The sequence below is a fragment of the Microcaecilia unicolor genome, chromosome 1 (genome assembly GCF_901765095.1).
Source record: "Microcaecilia unicolor chromosome 1, aMicUni1.1, whole genome shotgun sequence".
In the NCBI taxonomy this organism is placed as follows: domain Eukaryota; kingdom Metazoa; phylum Chordata; class Amphibia; order Gymnophiona; family Siphonopidae; genus Microcaecilia; species Microcaecilia unicolor.
Genome location: NC_044031.1, coordinates 612,950,668 through 612,973,851, shown reverse-complemented (window position 1 = coordinate 612,973,851; position 23,184 = coordinate 612,950,668). Strand labels below are relative to the sequence as shown.

At 46.3% G+C, this 23,184-nt stretch overlaps 1 protein-coding gene across 1 annotated transcript in view; it reads left to right on the top strand.

Moving 5' to 3' along the window:
* The window catches only part of LOC115480847 (lymphocyte antigen 6E-like), a 44,456-nt gene extending 21,913 nt beyond the window's left edge, over positions 1-22,543 (top strand). Inside the window, exons 2-3 of the mRNA XM_030219786.1 lie at positions 3,282-3,398; positions 21,219-22,543. Coding sequence (XP_030075646.1) covers positions 3,282-3,398; positions 21,219-21,409 — 308 coding nt within the window. The 3' untranslated portion in view covers positions 21,410-22,543. The remainder of the gene's footprint in view (positions 1-3,281; positions 3,399-21,218) is intronic.
* The last annotated feature ends 641 nt before the right edge of the window (positions 22,544-23,184 follow it).

The following is a 23,184-nucleotide window of genomic DNA, read 5'->3' as shown; positions in this document are numbered from 1 at the left end:
CTCTCTTCTGCCCCCCTTTACCAACCCATGCCCAGCAAGTCTCTCCCCTGCCCCCCTTTACCCATCCATGCCCAGCAAGCCTCTCCCCTGCCCCCTCTACCCACCCATGCTCAGCAAGTCTCTCCCCTGCCCCCCTCTACGCACCCATGCCCAGCAAGCCTCTCCCTTGCCTCCCTCTACCCACCCATGACCAGCAAGTCTCTCCCCTGCCCCCCTCTACCCACCCATGCCCAGCAGGTCTCTCCCCTGCCCCCCTCTACCCATCCAGCGATTCTCCTCCCTCCCCTGCCACTCCGAAGCATGTCCAAAGATGTCCTTCGCTCCCACCCTCCCCTCCCGCTCCCCTCCGTCTTTTTTAAATTACCTCCATCGAAGCGCGCGCCATTTAAAGCCCTGCTGCATGCTGGCCGTCTCCAGGCTTCCCCTGCTTGCTTTGGATGATGTTCGTGCCTTAGTCCCGCCTTCGCGAAAAAGGAAATGACGTCAGAATGAAGGCGGGACTAAGGCACGAACATCATCGGAAGCAAGCAGGGGAAGCCTGGAGACGGCCAGCATGCAGCAGGGCTTTAAATGGCGCGCACTTCGACGGAGGTAATTAAAAAAAGACGGAGGGGAGCGGGAGGGGAGGGTGGGAGCGAAGGACATGGTTGGATATGCTTCAGAGAGGCAGGGGAGGTAAGCATGGCCTGTGATGGCGCCCTCCTGCCATGCTTACCTCCCGCAATGGAGCCGGCTCGCCCCCAACAACAACCGGCTCGCAAGAGCTGTCAAAATTTAACAAGCGGCTCTTGTGAGCCGGTGCGAGCCGGCTCCAGCACACCACTGTTTACGAGTGTGAAGAGTTTGTGTGTGTCCTTGTAGTTTGGCCCTATTTTGGTTTTGTAATACGTCCTTTTAGTTTGTCTGATGGTGTATTTGTATTTTCTTTCTAGTTATTTCCAGTCTTTGTGTGCGTTTTCGTCTTTTTTCTTGTTCCATGCTCTTTCCCAATCTTCTGACCTGTGTTTTTAATTCTTTCAATTCTTCGTTAAACCATGGAATTGAGTTCTTTCTGTGTGAGATTCTGGTTTGAAGTGGTGCTATATTGTCTAATATTGTTCTGCATCTGTTATCCCATTCTTGGAGAAATTGGGGTGAGTCTGTAGGTGTTGTCCATCCATCGGTATATAGTTGTTGCCAGAATATTAGTGGGTCTATTTTGCCTCTCGTAGTGTAGGCTTGTTGTTTTTGCTTTTGTTGTATCTTTTTTGTTCTCCAGTGAAGGGAAAGGTTTGCACTGTAATGGTCGGACCATGGCTTGGCTGTCCATTTTGTGTCTATTAGTGTGTCTCCCGCACCTGGAGACTCAAGTCCCTCGGACCTTTAGCTGAGCTGTGTCCTGTAATCCACTGCTAAAGAGCACACGGCAATCCACAGGGTCAGATCATTATACTTTATTGTAATCCCTTTGGGTCAACTGCTCCTCCAAAGGTAGTTCCCACCACAGCATTTCTCAAGAAGCATAGCAGTTCAACAGCATAGTATTCAAAACAAAAACAAAAAAAGCCAAAAGGTTTCAAAATCTCAGCAGTTCATATAAAGCAGTAATGCAAAGCAATTCTTCAAACAAAGTAGCTCAAAAAAGGCTCAAACTCCCAGCAGTTCCTGTATAGCAGGTATGCAAAGTAATTCTCCAAACAAGGTAGCTCCAGAAAGGGTTCAAACCCTCCCCAGCAGTTCATATCAGCAGTTAGGCAAAACAATTCCCCCCCAAATACAGCAGTTCAGGAAAGGTTCAAACTCCCAGCAGTTCATGTAAGCAGTTATGCAAAACAATTCCCCAAACATAGCAATTAAAAAGGGTTCAAACTCCCAGCAGCTCATGTATAGCAGTTATGCCCAAAACCACCACTTCTCTCTCCCTTTCAAAAGAAATCAACCTAGGGAGACTGGCAAGGGTCCCTGCCCAACCAGGCCAGCATCATACCCTGACCACCACCCGCATGACCCTTCTGTGGTAAACCAGTTCTCTCAGCTCCCCTCGTGGGATAGCCACCTTTTCCCATCTTTTACCAGGCTCTCCTCCCAAGCAGCCCTCTGCTGTTTCACCTCCTTTCCTTCCAGTTTAGTCAGAGCAGCAATCTCCATTGGCTCCTCTTGATCTAGTTCCTCCCCCTTTTCTTCCTCTTGCCAGTCCATAGGTTTCAACCCACACCCATTGCTCAGCTGCTCTCTATTTGCTTGATTGGGCAGGTTTAGAACTCCTTCCCTCATCCTGGCTCTTTGGGACAGGTTTTTCCAACTCCCTTCTCTTGCCCTTCTCCTGACCTCCTCTGGGGGCTCTTGGGGATTGAAGTCCCTGTTTCTACCACTGGACCTACTCAGGGGTTGCTGGGAATCGTAGTCTTTTCCTCTTCTCCAATCCCCCAGGGGAAAAGACTCCTTCCTTTCTGTACCCAGTCGCTCTCCCTCTTGAGCCTCCTCATTCCTCCATGTGCCTTCATTCTCCCTCTCACCCTCATATTCCTCATACTGTTTTATACCCTTTTTAAGATGCTATGCTTATTAGCTTCTGCCTGTGATTTACATTACATTACATTTTGGTCTTATGTTCCGCAAACACCTCTGCAGTGCCATGTGGATCACAAAAGAAGCAATCAGATCAATTTATCCAAGAATTATGACATATTTCAAATTCTAGACTATAAATCATCCCACCATCATCTCTCAAGGAGATGATTTTCTTGCTTCTTTTCCCCTCTGCTCAGGCCCATACCAAGGTGTATGTAGATCAATCAGTGATTATAGTAACATAGTAAATGATGGCAGATAAAGACCTGTACAGTCCATCCAGTCTTCCCAAAAAGATAAACTCATTTTACATGGTATGTGATACTTTATACCCAAGTTTGATTTGTCCTTGCCATTCTCAGGGCACAGATCGTAGAAGTCCGCCCAGCGTTGTTCTTGTACTAAGTTCTGAAGCTAGCGTCGAAACCCCTTTAAAAAAATGATCTATCAGGAAAACAAGATTCCAGAAGTAGAAAGAGTAAGTTCATACTTAAGACTAAGATTCATTCTCATCATGTTACACCCTGAACGAATCTGGAGACGCTACTGTGAGAGCAAGTTGCAATGTATTCTCTGACCATCCAATAATGTTACTGCTCGAAAAAATATCAGAGCTTGGCAGTTGAAGGAAATATGTCATCTTATTTACTGCATTGTCAAAATGATAGGCGGTATAAAAAGCCTGTAGAAGTAAAATAAATAAAATATTTAACGTGTGGGTTTTCTTACAGCTGTGTCTCTGAAATGCTACACATGTCCTGTGACAAAAAAGAGCAGTGACTGTGCTACAGAATCAACTTGCTCAGTAGCGGACAAGTACTGCATGAAGATTATTGCTTCCGCATCTGGTAAGTTTCATTGCACACACTTTTTTTTTTTTTGTTACATTTGTACCCTGCGCTTTCCCACTCATGGCAGGCTCAATGTGGCTTACATGGGGCAATGGAGGGTTAAGTGACTTGCCCAGAGTCACAAGGAGCTGCCTGTGCCAGGAATCGAACTCAGTTCCTCAGGACCAAAGTCCACCACCCTAACCACTAGGCCACTCCTCCTCACTGTACATTGTAATTACTCCGTGATACTCCTAATGGCACCGGGGGGGGGGGGGGGGGGGGGGGGGAGCCTGCTATTTACAGTACAGACTTGTCAATCAATCCCTGAAGGAGAGACAAAAAAATCAAAACTACTGAATATGTAGTCAATCCCTAGATGTACTGGTGAAAAAACGGGCATAAACAGGATGTCTGGAGAAAAACCATAAAGGTGATATATTCCTCTTAAGTTGAATATATGTATATGTTACTTTATTTGTTGAAGGTTAAAGGGGGATTCAGCATAGGCTGTGTTTCCAGCCAATCAACGTATCAGTGAGTCACACTGCTAAAAAGCGGTTCACCTGAACAGCTCTACACAGCATATATTCTCCTCCCAAATCCAACCTCCAACTTTTTTTTACATATATATAGAAAGTGAATGCTTTAACCTAAATAGTAAAAATCAAATATCAATCTTAACATCCTGTGAAATCTCCCCAAACCTGCCGTGTCCCCTGAGTTCATCTGGAGGAAAAGCTGAATGTCGCTGTAACGGAGCCCAGCCTTGACTGTTAGCAAGATCCGCTTTGACTCCCAAAACACTGGAATAAAAATGCCCCGCAGGAGCCCACTTATCTGGGTTGTAAATTTCACTGCTTCTTTCCCAGCGGATTCAATACGTCGGACATCCTACAGAAAATTCTGTTCCAAGACAAAGCTCTTCTTCAGGGATGCCAGTGTACGCCTGTATCCATCCTCCATTTTAAAGAAGTTAAGATTGATATTTCATTTTCACTATTTAGGTTAAAGCATTCATTCTCTCTCTCTCTCTCTCTATATATATATATATATATAAAAGTTGGAGGTTAGATTTGGGAGGACAATATAAGATGTGTAGAGCTGTTCAGGTGAGCTGCTTTTTAGCTGTGTGACCAGGGGCATAGCCAGACTTCGGCGGGTCCAGAGCCCGAGGTGAGGGGGCACATTTTAGCCCCCCCCCCCGGCACCATCGACCCCCCGCCACTTTGATCCCCCGGCACCAGCGCCCCTCCCCTGTCCCTTTCGACCCCCCCTCCCACCGTCACCAACCCTCCCCGCCACCACCAGGTACCTTTGCTGGCGGGGTCCCCAACCCCGCCAGCCGAAGTTCCCTCCAGCGCCGGTCTCTGAGTCCGGTGTGTTCGCTGATCTGGATTCTGTTTCTGTGAGTCCTGATGTCCTGCACGTTCCTAAACAGAATCCAGATCAGCAACACGCTGGAGACTGGCGCCGAAGAGGACTTCTGCTGGCGGGGGTTGAGGACCCCCACCAGCAAAGGTACCTGAGGGCGACGGCGGCGGGGGAGGGGGTAAAAGCAGGGGGGCTAGGGCTAAATCTGCGGGGGCCCATGCCCCTGTGGCCCCACCTAGCTATGCCCCTGGGTGTGATTCACTGATACGCTGCTCGGCTGGAAACACAGCCTATGCTGAATCCTCATTTAACCTTCAACAAATAAAGTAATCTCTCTATATAAAACGCACCTCCAACATTCTAATGAAGCCTCACTTTCCCAACGTTCTAAAGTGAGGCGGCAGAGACCACTTTTTGAACATCAGTGTTTGCCCCGCCCAGGCGCTGCTGATTGGCTGTGCCTCAGGTGATGCACACAAAGTACGGTTCCACCTCCCAAGCACTCACATGGACTTAGAAACCACCAAGCCTTTGAATGGGACCGGTGCTGCAGAGGAGCAGGAGTGGGACAGCGAAGAAAATGCAGCGGCATTCAGGAAAAAAAAAACAAACACACACAAGTCCCGCCCCTTCCTGAGGAGGGGGTAGCTACCAGCACGGGGACCAACCGCGAGGAAAGCGCGGACGAAGAACGCCACTAAACAACCACTACATCGCGGACCTTACTCTGCAAGCTGTTCATGCGGTGAGTCTCCAAGCCGGCGTTCAGTGCCTACAACAGAGACTTCCAAACACATGCGCCCTCAGCCCCGCCCCCCCTACAGAACGCCACCCACATTCCACACTAAAACCAAACCAACCCCCCCCCCAAAAAAAAACCACCCAAACGGAAACCTCCGGCGCCCAACCCCCCCTAAAAAAAACGGATCACAGCCCACCTGAGTGCCCAGCTGAAATCAGTGCCTACAAGGAGACCTCCAGACACATGCGCCCTCAGCCCCGTCCCCCCCTACAGAACACCACCCACATTCCACACTCGAAAAAAATCCATATCTACTCCTACTGCCTGCCTGCAATGGATCCCTCTGGTTTCAACAAAAATACAAGTGCCTACAAATACCACATCAGAGTGCCCTGCTGAATTAAGATTACTGTATCACACTCACACGCAGAGAATCACCCCCTACCAGCCACAAAAAAACCCCACATCTAATATGGACAATCAGCATCACTCACTAACACACATACATACAACCAAACTGCCCACCACCCAAAATGCCACACACTGCCATGGACAGACAACATCTTGCTTTCATACTCATACACACACACTCCCTCCCCCAACCCCCTTAATACAAAAACTGAAACAGTAAAAACCTACATCTCTCTCTTACAAACACCCACAGACTCCCATAATCCCCCCCCCAAAAAAACACAAACACTCATACAGAAAAACCCTACCCCACAAACACCCCCCTACAAACACCCCCCCACAAAATGGCACACACACCCACAGACACCCACAACCCCCCTCAAAACCACAAACACTCATACAGAACAACGCTACCCTACCCCACAAACACCCCTCCCCCCCAAAAAAAATAGCATACACCCATAGACCCCCACAACCCCCCCCCTCAAAACCACAAACACTCATACAGACTTTACAACTTTAAAAAAAAAACTCTTTTCCTTTTTAAAAAAAAATATATCCCTTAATATCAAACAGAAAAAGAAAAAAAAAAAAAACATGCTAGCGCCCGTTTCATTTGTTTTGGAAACGGGCCTTTTTTACTAGTATATACATATATTCGACGTAAGAGGAATATATCGCCTTTACGGGTTCTCTCCAGACATCCTGTTTATACCCATTTTTTTCACCAATACATCTAGGGATTGACTACATATTCAGTACTTACATTACAGAGCCAGAAATTAGGAGAATTCCATCAGACACAAGATTTTAAAGCCCAGATTTAGAAAGGATGCAGAAGTGGGAATAGAGACGTCCAGGTCAGCACATGCACAATTCCCCCTGCATTTTAGAAAGGCTCTGCCACATTCAGAGCCTCTTGTAAGGACATGCAGGACTGCACATCTGTGTCTCTCCATGTCCCACAGGCATAGTGATTTTAGAAAGCTGCGTATGGGCAAAAAAACAAAACAAAACATGTGGATCTATAGCCCACACGTGCACGGGAGCAGCTTTTAAAAATCACCGATTCCAATCTTCATGCACAGCCTGATAACTCCCCTCCCCAACATGGATTCCCCTGGCCCCACAACATGGTACCCAATCCCCAACCTCCTCCAGCATCTAATTCATGCCAACAATAAGAACCACCTCCCCAAATTTCCAATCCTTACAACATAAAGGCCTCCCCCTAATGACTCCCAGACAAAGTCCCCAGCTCCACCCCTCAGTCTCCCTATTCTGGCTCTTACCAGAGTCCCATGGTCCCTGGGATCTAGTGGGAGCAGGGAGCAATGCCCAGTCACTCTTGCTTCTCAGTATCATGGGTTCAAAATAGTGTCCATGACTACTAGCAGTAATTTTATGGTACTACCACCAGGGATCAGGAATGCCACAGAGATTGGTGGTGGGCCAGTCTTTTCTATAAGTGGCATTGGAGAAGGGTTAAAAGGGAATAATGTTCTTCTTTGCAGATGATATGGAAATTGTTAACCACACGGAATGTTAGAAGGGCTAAATAAAATTAATGATTGTAACCCCCGGATTATGTATGTGGTCTAGGTAGCCTTGTCACTGCCCGGGAGGTGGGAAGAAGGGCACACAAAGAATTGATTTGTTTGGAACCAGGACCAGGTTCATGAATATCCTGTCAGGCCAAACCAGTGGCATAGCCATGGGGTGGGGTGGGGGGGCACATCAGAGGCCTGGGCCCCCTTTGCTTTAATGGCTGGCGGGGATGCTAAGCTCCACAAACCAAACAGGTCTTCTCCACAAGTCCAGCCTGTACTGTCTGAGCAGCACTTAAGTCTGCAGGCACACTTCAGCCCAGTTTATAGACAGCACTGAGCATGAGCAGGAGTGCCAATGTCAGTTGGCTGAAGTGCGCTGCTTTGGCTGCACAGGTGGAACTCATGAGGGGACTTTTTCAGCTAAGAAGGCTTGGCATCCTCACCAGCAAAGGTAGGCCTTAATGTGGTGGTTGCAGTTGCAGTGGCGGTGGCGGGGGGAGACATGGAAAGAATACCTGGCCCTCTTAGTCCACCTTTGCACACCCCCCCCCAAAAAAAATGCATTTCTGGCTACGCCATGGGCAAGCATAGCATCAGACTTACAGCTCTATAAAATAAAGTAGTCCACACCAGTTGTCAACTTGAACCAAACTCAAAACTTTACTTCAGTACCAATTGATGAAACCAAAACACTATAACAATTCAGATACAGGTGGCTAACATATTATTATTATTATTAGCATTTGTATAGCGCTACCAGACGCACGCAGCACTGAACACCTGATACAAAGAGGCAGTCCCTGCTCAAAACATATGTACATCAGTCCTCTGGTTCTCCTCTCCAGTATATAAAAATGCTTTCAAAGATGTCAATTACTGTTCCCCTCTTTACAGATGTTAAAATTCAGTTGCTAGTACCTTGATGGAATAACAGCAGCCAGCTTGATTGATTGACAGTTCACAGCAATCAGGGATTAATGCTCTGCAACCTGCACATGGTTTGCTGGACAAGTAAATGAATTCCTTCTCTGCCTAAGACGTAACCAGTCCCTTAACTGGTGCAGGGTTGTAGCTTGGGTGGAATACACGGCTCCAAATAATCTCCCTCTCCTTTACCTGGATCCTTCTGGGGTGCAGTGGTTCCCCATTCCACCACACAGTGCTAGTCATCAACTTTTCCAGTTCTGGTTCTGGTCCCAGAAAAGAATGAATCCTTGTTCAAAAACAAATGCCTGTGATGCCTTCTTGTGGGGGTATAGGCAGGCTGATTCCTTGAAAATTCAGAATACTGGTACAGGCATGGCAAACAAAATAGGGGCTCTCCCTATGAGATGAATGGTTAGAGGCGGGAGATAGCCAAAGACCATTTTGGTGGGAAAAACAGAAGCTTAAATTACTTTGGGGGGGTTCACTGCTGCTACCAGGAACATCTCTCAAGCATAAACCCCTCCTTCAATTCCATTCCCTTCCATTGACTTCCTCAAGTCTCTGGAGGGTTCTGTTGCCCTCGCACCGAGGATATGTCTCCAAGTACTGCCTGGGAGGGAAAGGTTAGGACAGCTGTTGTAGTTGGTGATTCAATCATTAGGCATATAGATAGCTGGGTGGCTGGTGGACGTGAGGATCGCCTGGTGACTTGCCTGCCTGGTGCGAAGGTGGCGGACCTCACACGTCACCTAGATAGGATTTTAGATAGTGCTGGAGAGGAGCCGGCTGTCTAGGTAGATATGGGTACCAATGACAAAGGAAAATGTGGGGGAGAGGTTCTGGAAGCAAAATTTAGGCTCTTAGGTAGAAAGCTCAAATCCAGATTGGAGGGTGGCCAATGTAATGCCAATAATTAAAAAAGGTTCCAGAGGAGACCCGGGAAATTATAGACCGGTGAGTCTGACATCAATGCCGGGCAAAATGGTAGAGACCATTATCAAGAACAAAATTACAGAGCACGTTCAAAAGCATGGACTAATGGGACAAAGTCAACATGGATTTAGTGACGGGAAGTCTTGCCTCACCAATCTGCTGCATTTCTTTGAAGGAGTAAACAAACATGTGGACAAAGGTGAGCCGGTTGATATTGTATATCTAGATTTTCAGAAGGTGTTTGATAAAGTCCCTCATGAAAGACTACAGAGGAAATTAAAGGGACATGAGATCGGAGGTAGTGTCTTAAGGTGGATTAAAAACTGGTTGAAAGATAGGAAACAGAGAGTAGAATTAAAAGGTCAATATTTGCAATGGAGAAGGGTAGTTAGTGGGTCTCTCAGGGATCTGTGCTGGGACCTCTGCTTTTTAACATATTCATAAATGACCTAGAGATGGGGGTTACTAGTGAGGTAATCAAAGTTGCCGATGACACAAAGTTATTCAAAGTCGTGAAATTGCGGGAACATAGTAACATAGTAACATAGTAACATAGTAGATGACGGCAGGAAAAGACCTGCACGGTCCATCCAGTCTGCCCAACAAGATAAACTCAAATGTGCTACTTTTTGTGTATACCTTACCTTGATTTGTACCTGTCCTTTTCAGGGCACAGACCGTATAAGTCTGCCCAGCACCATCCCCACCTCCCAACCACCAGTCCCGCCTCCCACCACCGGCTCTGGCACAGACCTTATAAGTCTGCCCAGCACCATCCTCGCCTCCCAACCACCAGTCCCGCCTCCCACCACCGGCTCTGGCACAGACCTTATAAGTCTGCCCAGCACCATCCCCGCCTCCCGCCACTGGCTCTGCCACCCAATCTCGGCTAAGCTCCTTAGGATTGTGAAAAACTACAAGAGGACCTTACGAGACTGGGAGACTGGGCGTCTAAATGGCAGATGACGTTTAATGTGAACAAGTGCAAAGTGATGCATGTGGGAAAGAGGAACCCAAACTATAACTACGTCATGCAAAGTTCAGCGTTGGGAGTCACGGACCGAGAAAGGGATCTAGGTGTCATCGCTGTTCAATGTGCTGCTGCGGCTAGGAAAGCAAATAGAACGTTGGATATCATTAGGAAAGGGATTGAAAACAAAAATAAGGATATTATTCTGCCGTTGTATTGCTCCATGGTGTGACCACACCTCGAGTATTGTGTTCAATTCTGGTTGCCGCACCTCAAAAAAGATTTAGTGGAATTGGAAAAGGTGCAGAGAAGGGCGACAAAGATGATACAGGGGATGGGACAACTTTCCTATGAGGAAAGAATGAAGAGGCTGGGGCTCTTCAGCTTGGAGAAAAGGCGGCTGAGGAGAGATATGATAGAGGTCTATAAGATAATGAATGGAATGGAAGGGGTAGATGTGGAAAGTCTGTTTACGCTTTCCAAAAACACTAGGACAAGGGGGCATGCGATGAAGCTGTGGTGTGGTAAATTTAAAATGAATCGGAGGAAATTTTTCTTCATTCAACACGTAGTTAAACTCTGGAATTCGCTGCCAGAAAAAGTGGTTAAGGCAGTTAACTTAGCGGACTTCAAAAAAAGGTTGGATGGCTTCCTGGAGGAAAAGGCCATAAAATGTTACTGAATGGATGAGGGAATAACACATTATTTCTAGGATGGGCGGGACAAATTGCTTGTTCTTTTGGCCACTGTCGGTGACAGGGTGCTGGGCTCGATGGATCCTTGGTCTGTCCCAGCATGGCGATGCTTATGTACTTATGTAGATCCTCTAGGGTAGCACTTTCTGAAATGCTACCCGTTCTACGCGCAGGGCCCAAGAGACAGGCAGAGCTCCAGAGTCTCAATGCCTGGATGAGACGATGGTGCAGAGAGGAGGGTTTTAGATTTGTTAGGAACTGGGCAACATTCTGGGGAAGGGGTAGTCTATTCCGAAAGGATGGGTTCCACCTTCACCAGGGTGGGACCAGGCTGCTAGCGTTGGCATTTAAAAAGGAGATAAAGCAGCTTGTAAACTAAAAATGGGGGGAAGGCTGACAGTCGCTCAAAAGCGCATGGTTCGGGATAAGGTATCTTTCAAAGATATCACCAAAACAGGGAAGATAGGGTATCCTGATAGTAAGGTTGCAAAAGAGACCGTAGTAGATCAGGTGTCCATATATTAAAATAAAAATCAGACAAAAGATTGCAAATTAATACTAAGCATGATGTAAATAGGAACAACAAACATAGTTTGAAATGTCTATATGCGAATGTCAGGAGCCTAAGAAATAAGATGGGAGAGTTAGAATATATTGCACTAAATGAAAAATTAGATATAATAGGAATCTCTGAGACCTGGTAGAAGGAGGATAACCAGTGGGACACTGTCATACCGGGGTACAAATTATATCGTAGTGATAGGGTGGATCGAATTGGTGGAGGGGTAGCATTGTATATTAACAAGAGCCTTGAATCAAATAGATTGAAAATTCTGCAGGAAACAAAGCTCTTCCTGGAATCACTGTGGATTGAAATTCCATGTGTAAAGGGGAAAAGGATAGTGATAGGGGTGTACTACCGTCCACCTGACCAGGATGAACAGACGGATGCAGAAATGTTAAAGGAAATTAGGGATGCAAACAAACTGGGCAACTCAATAATAATGGGTGATTTCAATTACCCCGATATTGACTGGGTAAATGTAACATTGGGGCACGCTAGGGAGGTAAAATTCCTTGATGAAATCAAGGACAGCTTTATGGAGCAGCTGGTACAGGAGCCAACGAGAGAAAGAAAAATTCTAGACCTAGTCCGTAGTGGAGCGCATGATCTGGTGAGGGAGGTAATGGTGTTGGGGCCACTTGATAACAGTGATCATAATATGATCGGATTTGATATTAGCTTTGAAGTAAGTATACATAGAGGGGCATAATCGAACGTGATCGTCTATCTCCATGGGCGTCTATGTCCGAAAACAAGTAAGTGAAGAGGCGGGACAGACCATATTTTCGAAAAAATGGACGTTTTTGAGCTGGGCATTTGTTTTTTTTTAGCAATAATGGAAACTAAAAACGCCCAGCTCAAAAACGTCCTAATCTGAGCCATTTGGTTGTGGGAGGGGCCACGATTCATAGTACACTCGCCCCCCTGACATGCCAGGACACCGACTAGGCACCCTAGAGGTCAGTGTGGTGGACTTCAGACAACGCTCCCACATGCATAGCTCCCTTACCACGGATGCTGAGCCCCCAACCCCCTCCCCCAAAACCCACTACCCACAAATGTACAACACTACCATAGCTCTTAGGGGTGAAGGGGGCACCTACATGTGGGTACAGTGGGTTTTGGAGGGCTCCCATTTACCAGCACAAGTGTTACAGGTAGGGGGATGGGCCTGGGTCCGCCTGCCTGAAGTGCACTGCGGTACCCACTAAAAGTGCTCCAGGGACCTGCATACACACAGGCCTCTAGGACTTGTTGCTGCTATATAACATTGGCACACCAGTTGACACCTGAAGACTAATCTCTCCGAAAACGTCCTTTATTGGAATAAGCACGCTTATTCACAATTAACTGCAGATCACAGGTTGTGCCCCACTGGCAACGAGTCTCCCTGGTACTGAGATTAGCAGTAGGTCAGAGCTGGCAGAATGGTGTACAATGCCCTCTTTCAACCACATTCAAGGTAAGAACTAAGTTCTGTAACGTGGCTAACACGTGAAAGGGATCTAAAACTGGCTTACAAAAATGGCCACTACCTCATGGACTACCGGCATAGGCACCCGGTATAAGAGGCTTGGGGAAGCTAAGCCTCCCCAGCCACAAGTGCAGGAGGAGGGGAAAGAGAAGGCCGGGTTGCAGGTCTCTAGCGAGCGATGGGAGTCTCTGCTCTGCTGCAGACAGACGGGGTTATTCCTGGCAACCACTTCCCAGAACATGAGTTGCAGGGCGCACTGAGAGAGCAAGCCCGGCCCTTAATAATGTCATCTGATCCCCCAGTGCATCCCGGGAAGGGGGCAGGGCCGGCCCGCAGCGCCACTCCTAGGCACGGGAGATCTCGCACGAGCCCCTCCCCTTTTCCCCGCCAGTCAGTCACTCTCTTCCAAGCACACGTCTCAGCCTTCCCTACCACAGCTCCGTCACGTTCGATGCGACTTCCTGTTCCGCAAAGGTGGGAATGCAAGGGATCACTGGGCTGTGGGTAGGGTGGGAAAGGAAAAGATGCTAGAACCGCGAGTGGGGGAGGAGAGAGAAAGAAGACTTGGCTCTGCTGGACCTTGGGGGGGAGGGGGATGGACTTGGACAGATAGAAAGAAGTGCTGGAGGGGAGAGGAATAATAAATGTCGACAAGCTGGTGGGAGGAGGGGAGAGAGGAAGCGTGACTGTGAGGGCGGAGGGAGAGCACCTGTTGCATTATTAGAGGAAAGGAAAGGAAAGGATCGGCTACGTGGAGTGGGACTGGAATACGCTCTTTCTGCCTCAAATACCCTCCCACGTCCTTAATTCAGCCCGAAGGGAAAGAGCCTGAGCCCTGAACACCAGCAAAAGACAGAGGGCCGACTCACAGAAGGAAGCGACGGAACCGAAATAAGAACTGTGCTGCAGGTTTTATAAGTCAAAATAAAACAGAAATAATTTGTTTCATGCAGATCTCTTTTGTTTAAACATAACTAAATGGGTTATAAGCCCCCTAATACAGTACCAAAATTGAAATTTGAAAACTCATCTCTATCTGGTTGTTAATAAAAGGAGCTCATTTTGAACACTATCCACCCTAAAAGGATGTTGTGTGGCTGTACATGAGAATTGTGATATGATCCCTTGTTTCATATTGTTAATGGTCTGTGTTTTCCGTATGGGTGGTATATTGGTGTATTAGGGTCTGCCCAGTGTAGCATTTATGGTACAGTAAGGTTCTGCGTGTGTTTTTGCACAAGTTCGTGCATAGTGTTTTGCGGTTCAGGGATTCTTGACCTTATTGAGGTGACAAACATCAACATTTTAATTTAATTTAACATCAGACATGGTTTGGTTTTAGAGTATTTTGGATGATCTGGTATTGAATTGTTCCATAGATGTGTATGTGTATGTGGTTTAGTATTGGTAACTGCTTGGGACTCAGTCTCTTCTCCACCATGACAAATTTATATACCGAATGCACTGCAAGAAAACTTTCACTTGCTAACCTTCAATCTCTCTAATTATTTACCCTTCGCTCCCACATTTGGGATGGGACACCCTTCGCTCCCCTAGATATTAACCCTGAGCAGATCATTGACACCTATAATGCGAAGTCTAGTCGCCAGATGTTACTTCACTAATGTGCAAAATATAGAACAGGAAAAGTTCTCTACGATGACGATGCTTTTTAGCGTCGAAACACGGCCTGTGTCGGGTCGTTATCTCTGATATAATAAAGACTGTTGGACTCACGTCTCCAGTGGTGAATCGTCTATTAGTCTCTACTTTTGCCTTCTGTGATACTTCACTAATGTGACCATTTCATTTTGGGATTTTCCATGGATGGAAATAGCAGTGTTTAATAATTGATAACATTTTTGAATAGTATACATTGGTTAGTATATGCTTTGAGCAACCACTTTATTTTTTGACATATGATACATATCTAATATCTACATTTAGTAAAAGGTATTAATTGTGACTATTTTATTTTTACTTATTTTTTTTCTTTGTGTTGTCAGACAATTATGGATGTAAGCTCCGCCCCTGACCACACCCCTAACCCCACCCCCTTTAGCCTCCCCAAACAATTCGGCCACCGACCGCCTATGACTACCGGAAACAAAACTGGACACCCTCTGACCCAGTTAGCAGGGGGAAAAGCACCATGGGAGTACAGCCTACCAACTACCAACATCGTGAGCATTTGCCACAAGCTAGTGGAATTACGGAGCCCAATACTCTACACCCACCACAATGCATTGCTGTTGTGACTCTGCAGTGCGCACAACAGAAAAGGTGTCACACTCACCCGAGAGCCACATCAGAACCAGGGAAAGGCTGTCACAGGATAGAACACATTCTGATGTTATGGAGGTGGGTATGGCATTTGAGGCTGGCATACAGTGTGGAAAAAAAGTTTTTAAAGTGTTTTTTTTTTGGTGGGAGGGGTTAGTGACCACTGGGGGAGTCCGGGGAGGTCATCCCCGATTCCCTCCAGTGGTCATCTGGTCAGTTGGGCATTTTTTGGGGGACTTGTTCGTGAAAATAAAAGGGTCCACAAAAAGTGACCCAAAATCGCGGTAAAAATGCCTTTTTTTTTCGATTATCAGCTAAAGACGCCCATCTCTCCTCGGCCGATAACCACGCCCCAGTTCCGCCTTCACCACGCCTCCGACACCCCCCCCCGTTAAATTTACCTGTTTCCGCGACTGATTGCCATTGGAAACGCCCAAAATCGGCTTTCGATTATACCGATTTGGGCGCCCACAGGAGAAAGACGCCCATCTCCCGATTTGGGTCGCAATATAGGCATTTTTCTCTTTCGATTATAAGCAGGATAGGAAATCAAATACGTTAGTGTTTAACTTTAAAAAAGGAGACTATGATAAAATGAGAAGAACAGTGAAAAAAAAACTTAGAGGAGCGACTGCGAGGGTCAAAAATTTACATCAGGCATGGATGCTGTTCAAAAACACCATCCTGGAAGGCCAGGCCAAATATATTCCGCGTATTAAAAAAGGAGGACAGAAGACCAAACGACAGCCGGCGTGGTTAAAAAGTGAGGTGAAGGAAGCTATTAGAGCTAAAAGAAAATCCTTCAGAAAATGGAAGAAGGAACCGACTGAAAATAATAAAAAACAGCATAAGGAATGTCAAGTCAAATGCAAAGTGCTGATAAGGAAGGCTAAGAGGGACTTCGAAAAAAAGATTGCATTGGAGGCAAAAACACATAGTAAACATTTTTTTAGGTATATTAAAAGCAGGAAGCCGGCAAAAGAATCGGTTGGACCGCTAGATGACTGAGGAGTAAAAGGGGCAATCAGGGACTACAAAGCCGTAGCGGAGAGATTAAATTCATTCTTTGCTTCGATCTTCACCGAGGAAGATTTGGGTGGGATACTGGTGCCAAAAATAGTATTTGAAGCTGACAAATCTGAGAAATTTAATGAATTTTCTGTAAACCTGGAGAATGTAATGGGGCGGTTCTACACACTGAAGAGTAGCAAATCTCCTGTACCGGATGGTATTCATCCCAAAGTACTGATAGAACTGAAAAATGAGCTTGCGGAGCTATTGTTAGAAATATGTAATTTATCCTTAAAATCGAGCATGGTACCAGAAGATTGGTGGCCAATGTAATGCCGATTTTTAAAAAAGGTTCCAGAGGAGATCCGGGAAATTATAGACGGTGAGTCTGACGTCGGTGCTGGGCAAAATGGTACAGACTATTATTAAGAACAAAATTACAGAGCATATTTAAAAGCATGGATTAATGAGACAAAGTCAACATGGATTTAGTGAAGGGAAATCTTGCTTCATCAATCTACTACATTTCTTTGAAGGGGTGAAAAAACATGTGGATAATGGTGAGCCAGTTGAAATCGTGTATCTGGATTTTCAGAAGGCGTTTGCCAACATACCTCATGAAAGACTCCAGAGGAAATTGGAGAGTCATGACATAGGAGGTCATGTTCTATCGTGGAATAAAAACTGGTTAGAAAACAGAGAGTAGGGTTAAATGGTCAGTATTCTCAAAGGAGAAGGGTAGTTAGTGGGGTTCCCCAGGGGTCTATGCTGGGACTGCTGCTTTTTAACATATTTATAAATGACCTAGAGATGGGAGTAACTAGTGAGGTAATTAAATTTGCTGATGACACAAAGTTATTCAAAGTCGTTAAATCATGGGAGGATTGTGAAAAATTACAAGAGGGCCTTATGAGACTGGGAGACTGGGCGTCTAAACGGCAGATGACGTTTAATGTGAGCAAGTGCAAAGTGATGCATGTGGGAAAGAGGAACCCGAATTATAGCTATGTCATGCAAGGTTCCACGTTAGGAGTCACAGACCAAGAAAGGGATCTAGCTGTCGTCATTGATGATATGTTGAAACCTTCTGCTCAGTGTGCTGCTGTGGCTAAGAAAGCAAATAGAATGTTAGGTATTATTAGGAAAGGAATGGAAAACAAAAATGAGGATGTTATAATGCCTTTGTATCACTCCATGGTGTGACCGCACCTTGAATATTGTGTTCAATTCTGGTCGCCGCATCTCAAAAAAGATATAGTGGAATTAGAAAAGGTGCAGAGAAGGGCGACGAAAATGATAAAGGGGATGGGATGACTTCCCTATGAGGAAAAGCTAAAACGGCTAGGGTTCTTCAGCTTGGAGAAAAGGCGGCTGAGGGGAGCTATGATAGAGGTCTATAAAATAATGAGTGGAGTTGAACGGGTAGATGTGAAGCGTCTGTTTACGCTTTCCAAAAATACTAGGACTAGGCGGCATTCGATGAAGCTACAATGTAGTAAATTTAAAACGAATCCGAGAAAATGTTTCTTTACTCAACGTGTAATTAAACTCTGGAATTCGTTGCCAGAGAATGTGGTAAAGGCGGTTAGCTTAGCGGAGTTTAAAAAAAGGTTTGGCTGGCTTCCTAAAGGAAAAGTCCATAGACCGTTATTAAATGGACTTGGGGAAAATCCACTATTTCTGGGATAAGCAGTATAAAATGTGTGTACTTTGTTGGGATCTTGCCAGGTATTTGTGACCTGGATTGGCCACTGTTGGAAACAGGATGCTGGGCTTGATGGACCTTTGGACTTTCCCAGTATGGCAATACTTATGTACTTATGTTCTTAAGATTTGAGTTTCCAAGCAGGTGCAGGAAGCAAATTCACCAAAAGGGCAATCTAGCATTTCTAGGGTTGCTTTGGGGGTGGGGGGAAGGGGGAACCCTGGGCAGGGATAAATTCATACAGCTACTCTGTTGAATTTCTCCCAGTGTTACAAGATTAAAAAAAAATTGGAAATATAGTCAAGACCAGGAGCCTAGGTACCCCTGTCCATTCTCCTTCTTATAGGATTAGGCCCCTCTCCTCTTCTTTCCCTCTGCTTTACTTCTCATTCTTTAAGGTAAAAGACCAAGGTCCTCTGATCCCCAGGAAGGAGACCCTGCCTATCTTTCCACTTACATTTTCCTCTTTAATATACCCCCTCCTGGGAAGGAATACAATAAGTCCTGCCTACCTTCTTGTTTTATACCTCCAAATTCTGAGGATCTCCTGCTATTGGGCTACTTCCCTTGAATAGAGCACCTTTTTATTTATTTGTTTGACTGACAGTACTCCAGAGCAGGGATCCAGAATGTTCCTCCTGCCAGTAGTATACCTAGCGCTTTTGACACCCAGGGCTGATCATTTTTTAACACTCCCTCCTCTGTGAAAATTATTTTTAGTGATAATCCACAAGTCAAGCAACAAGGGTGTACTTTGGAAAAGGTAGCATCTCAAACACAACAGTGAACACTAGAACATCAGTACACCCAGTGTAAAACTTAACAAACCAGATTAGTACAGATTGATCCTGCACAGTCAGTGCCAATAGAAAACCATATCTTTTACACACACAGAATGCAGACTCACCCTCACCTAGTGTAGAATAAGTAACCACAAACTAAATATAGAAATATATAACCTATCACATAAAGACTCCAGTATAGTTTAAATATCAAAAAAACTTTTGTTCATTATATTTTAGTGCCGCTCTAAAACAATTGACACTATTAACTACCTAAAACACCCATTCAATTCATCCATTCACTGTCCTCAACCTGTACCTAGTAATTTGAACTGCACAAAATTACATTGCATACATACAATGTCTAACACTTGTTGAATTAATTTACATTTTACACAAATTTTACACTGTTGACTGTACAAGGAACACAACCCAGTCTGTCCAGCACAGTAATTAACACCACGTTTTCCACTTGGCCACTGCGTTCACATAATAAACAGTTGTTTGGTCCCAAATGTGCACGAGCAAGTTAGAATACTGATACTCTGTATCTGGCAACTTCTGGTGCGGCGGTCTGTGGCCTACTCCTGAGGGAGCTTCAACCTGGCGTGCAGCCGTTTAGATCATTGAATATGTGGTGGTGGTTCCTCCTGAGGAAGATCTTGTGAAATGCGGTCCAGCATTGGGGAACCGGCATGAGTAGGAGACACCAACGGTGAATCAATGAAGTGGGTCACCGATTACTCCGCACCTGTACATTGATTTATAAGGACGCTTGTTGAAATAGTGGACTGTTTGTAAGCAGTGACAGAGTATCAGTATTCTAACTTGCTCGTGCACATTTGGGACCAAACAACCAATTCTGTTTAATATATTCAGTGGTGTGCTGGTAAATGTTTAACAACAGGCTCTCTCCCCGGTCCACCTCTGTGCCCCCCCCCCTGTACACCTCTGCACCCCCCGTCCACTTCTGAGCCCCACGTCCACCTATGTGCCCCCACCCAAATTGCAGAGCTGGCTATAGCCGGGGAGAAGGCCTGGGTGGGAGGGCAATGCATTACTCTCTCCAGGAAAAAAAAATTAAATGATCCCAGGTTCCAATCTAATTCATGTTTCATGTGGGATAAAATGCCATAAATAAGTAAATAAATATAACTTTTAATGTTGAGCACCTGATTCTCAAAGTGGACATATTCCAAACACTATAATGAAAATAAAATGATTTTTTCTACCTTTGTTGTCTGGTGACTTTGTTTTTCTGATCATGCTGGCCCAGTATCTGATTGTGCTGCTACCAGTCCTCTAAACTCCGTTTCCAGGGCTTCCTTTCCATTTATTTCTTTACTTTCCGCCTTTCTTCTTCATTTCTTGCCCTACATCCATGAGTAAAAGCTGGGTCCTACTCCACAGACTTGACTGAGACCCCACCCAGTGCATCCCCAGGATGCACCAATCAGGGCAAGGCACCATCAATTTTCAAGATCACCCAATCTCTCTCTCTCTCTCTCTCTCTCTCCCATGGCCCTCCCAGCATTTATCTGGCCTTTTTCTCATTCCCCCCCCCCCCCCCCAAGCCTTCATTCAATCTCTCAATCTCTCTCTATCTCTCTCATGTACCCCTCTCCCCTGCCTTTACCCAATCTCTTTCCTCTCACCTGCAGATTCTTACTGCGGGATCCCTGCTTCTCCGCTGCAGCTCATCTATCCGTGAGCTTAAGCCATGCGGCGCCAGAGGTTCAGGTTGGTCTCATGGTTTCAAGTGTCACAAGACTTGAAATGGCTAGACCAATCCAAATTTCCAGCGTCGTGTGGCTCAAGATCGCAGCTGGATGAGCTGCGGTGGAGAAGCAGGGATCCTGTGATAAAAATCTGTGTGCCCTGTACCCCCAAAATGCCAGTCTTCTGCAGGGCAAGAAAAGGCACCCATGGGCCGTAGGTTGGACAAGCCTGCTTTAGTGGATTCTTCTGAATCATGGAGCAACAGTGGCGTTCCTAGGGGGGGTGGGGGGTGCGGTCCGCCCCGGGTGCACGACGCTGGGGGGGTGCTGCGTGCGCCTGTCCTCCGTTCATTCCATGCTGTTCCGGGGCAGAGAAGCATGGAACGAACGGAGGACAGGCGCGCACGGCACCCCCCCAGCGGCGTGCACCCGGGGGGGTTCTTTCGCGGGGGGTGTCGCACTGCATCCGGGGAGCGCTGCACCCGGGGGGGGCGGGGCGCATCGGCGATCCGACCCAGGTTCAGCCCCCCCCTAGGAACGCCACTGTGGAGCAATCACCCCTGCCAGATAAGTATCCATTAGTGGATCCTGACCCAGAGGCTAAAACCAAAACTCTAACACACTAGGGATTATTTTCAAGAATGAATTTACAGAGAAAATTACTTTTCATGTAATTCTTTTCTTTTTGTTTTGTGTAGGAGAAACTGCAGTGAGTAAAGCATGTACACCAGACTGTACAGAAGGGAAACAAACCATCAGTGGAGCAACAGCTTCTGTTTACTGCTGCCAGTCTGACCTGTGTAATGGAGCAACGAGTGTGAAGATCAGCTACCTGGCCCTGGTCATCTCATTGGGTTTCCTGGGCTCCCTTCTGCGAGCTGGACTCTAATGTTGAAGATGGCAGAGTCACTGATATACCCCAGGCTTCCTCTCGTTCTGTGCCTGAGACATAAACCACTTACTCCTGAGTGTAATTCTGCACTAAAATTCAAACTTCTGCAACATTCTGTTTACTTTTTTTTTGTCAAAATATAATATGATCATTCTCTATTAGTAAAAATTCATTTAAGTGCTGTTTAAAAAAAGTTATTTGTCAAAGATGCAGGACTGTTAATTTTCTGCTTAGAATTCCAATTAATGGGTTAATGTTATATCACATAACTGGTCTCTCTCCCCTCTCTCCTCCCTTTCTCTCCAGGATCAACCTCACTTTCCTGCCTTCTCCCTCCCCCCCCCCCCCCCCCCTGAAGCTGAATCCAATAATTTCCTCATACATAAAGCTGTCATGGCCTGGCACTGCTGCCCTCTTCCTGGGGCTCCATATAGACCCAGCACTGCTGGCATCTCCTTCCAGTCCTAAAACCAAGTTAAAAAATTGTGCATGTGAGGGAAATTCTGTACAAATTCTGCATTGCACAGTTGCACTGTGGTAACATTTGCTAACTAAAGACTTGAAGTAGTAGCACAGCCAGACCTCAGTTTCTGGGTGGGCCTGGGGGTTTACTGGGTGGGCATTAATACCATGGCTAGCAAAGGGATCTCAGCATCTGCGGCTGGAAGCATGTGCCCACTGCCCTGGGGTTAAGACAGCTCAGGGAGGCTCCAGAGAGCATTCTTCAGTTGGTGGGGCTTGTGGATCCCTGCCAGATACATTGACGATGCTCGCTGCTGCTGCTGGGTGGGCCTGAAATGAAATTGAGAGGGCCCCTGCCCACCCGGACCCACCTATGGCTATGCCACTGATTTAAGGATATTCATTAATGAAGGGTCTCTTTAATGGGCTTCTCTGCAGAAAACACATTCTCTGAATGCCTCATCCTGTGTATCTTTAGAAGTCAGAATCTAGCTTCGATGTATTATATGCCATACATGTACAACCAAATGTAAACTGTTCCCTGATCTATTCCACACCTTCATATATATTAAGCAAAAGGAAGCCTACTTTCTCATTTAGCTAAAACATAGCTGCATTTTATACTTTGCCTCCTGTCAGCATCTATTAAATTGTAACCTTTGCTTTGTACATGTCTCAGTGTGATTTTGTTTTTCTGTTACTGTAACTGTTTAGTTATTCAGGACCTGGAATCTCTGTGTGATGCACCTAATTCTTGAAGCATCTGTGCTCCAAGATAGCAGTGGTGTAGCTATGTGGGGCCACGGGGGCATGGGCCCCCGTAGATTTGGCCCCTGGCCCCCCGCCGCCGACCATCTCGACCCCCCCCTCCAGCCACCAACCCTCCCCCGCCACCACTGTCGCCGTCGGGTACCTTTGCTGGCGGGGGTCCCCAACCCCCACCAGCTGAAGTCCTCTTCTCCGGCGCGGCTGCGTTGCTGATCTGCAAGCAAGGCTTCTGTTTCTGTGAGTCTGACGTCCTGCAGATCAGCAACGCGGCCGCGCCGGAGAAGAGGACTTTGGCTGGTGTGGGCCCATACGCTAATCTCTTTCAATGGCTGTACGATAATGGAAAAATTAGTCATTAATACAAATAATAGAAAATGGTCTGGCAGCGCTAAAAGTGGCCTTAGCACATGCTTAGTAAAAAGGCTCCTAAATTATTTTAAGGTACTAAGAAGAAAATGAGCAGTAATGAATGTCCATCCTTACTTTCCTCCCCCCCCCCTCCCCCCCCCCCCCCCCCGTTTACTAAGCTTCACTAGCATTGT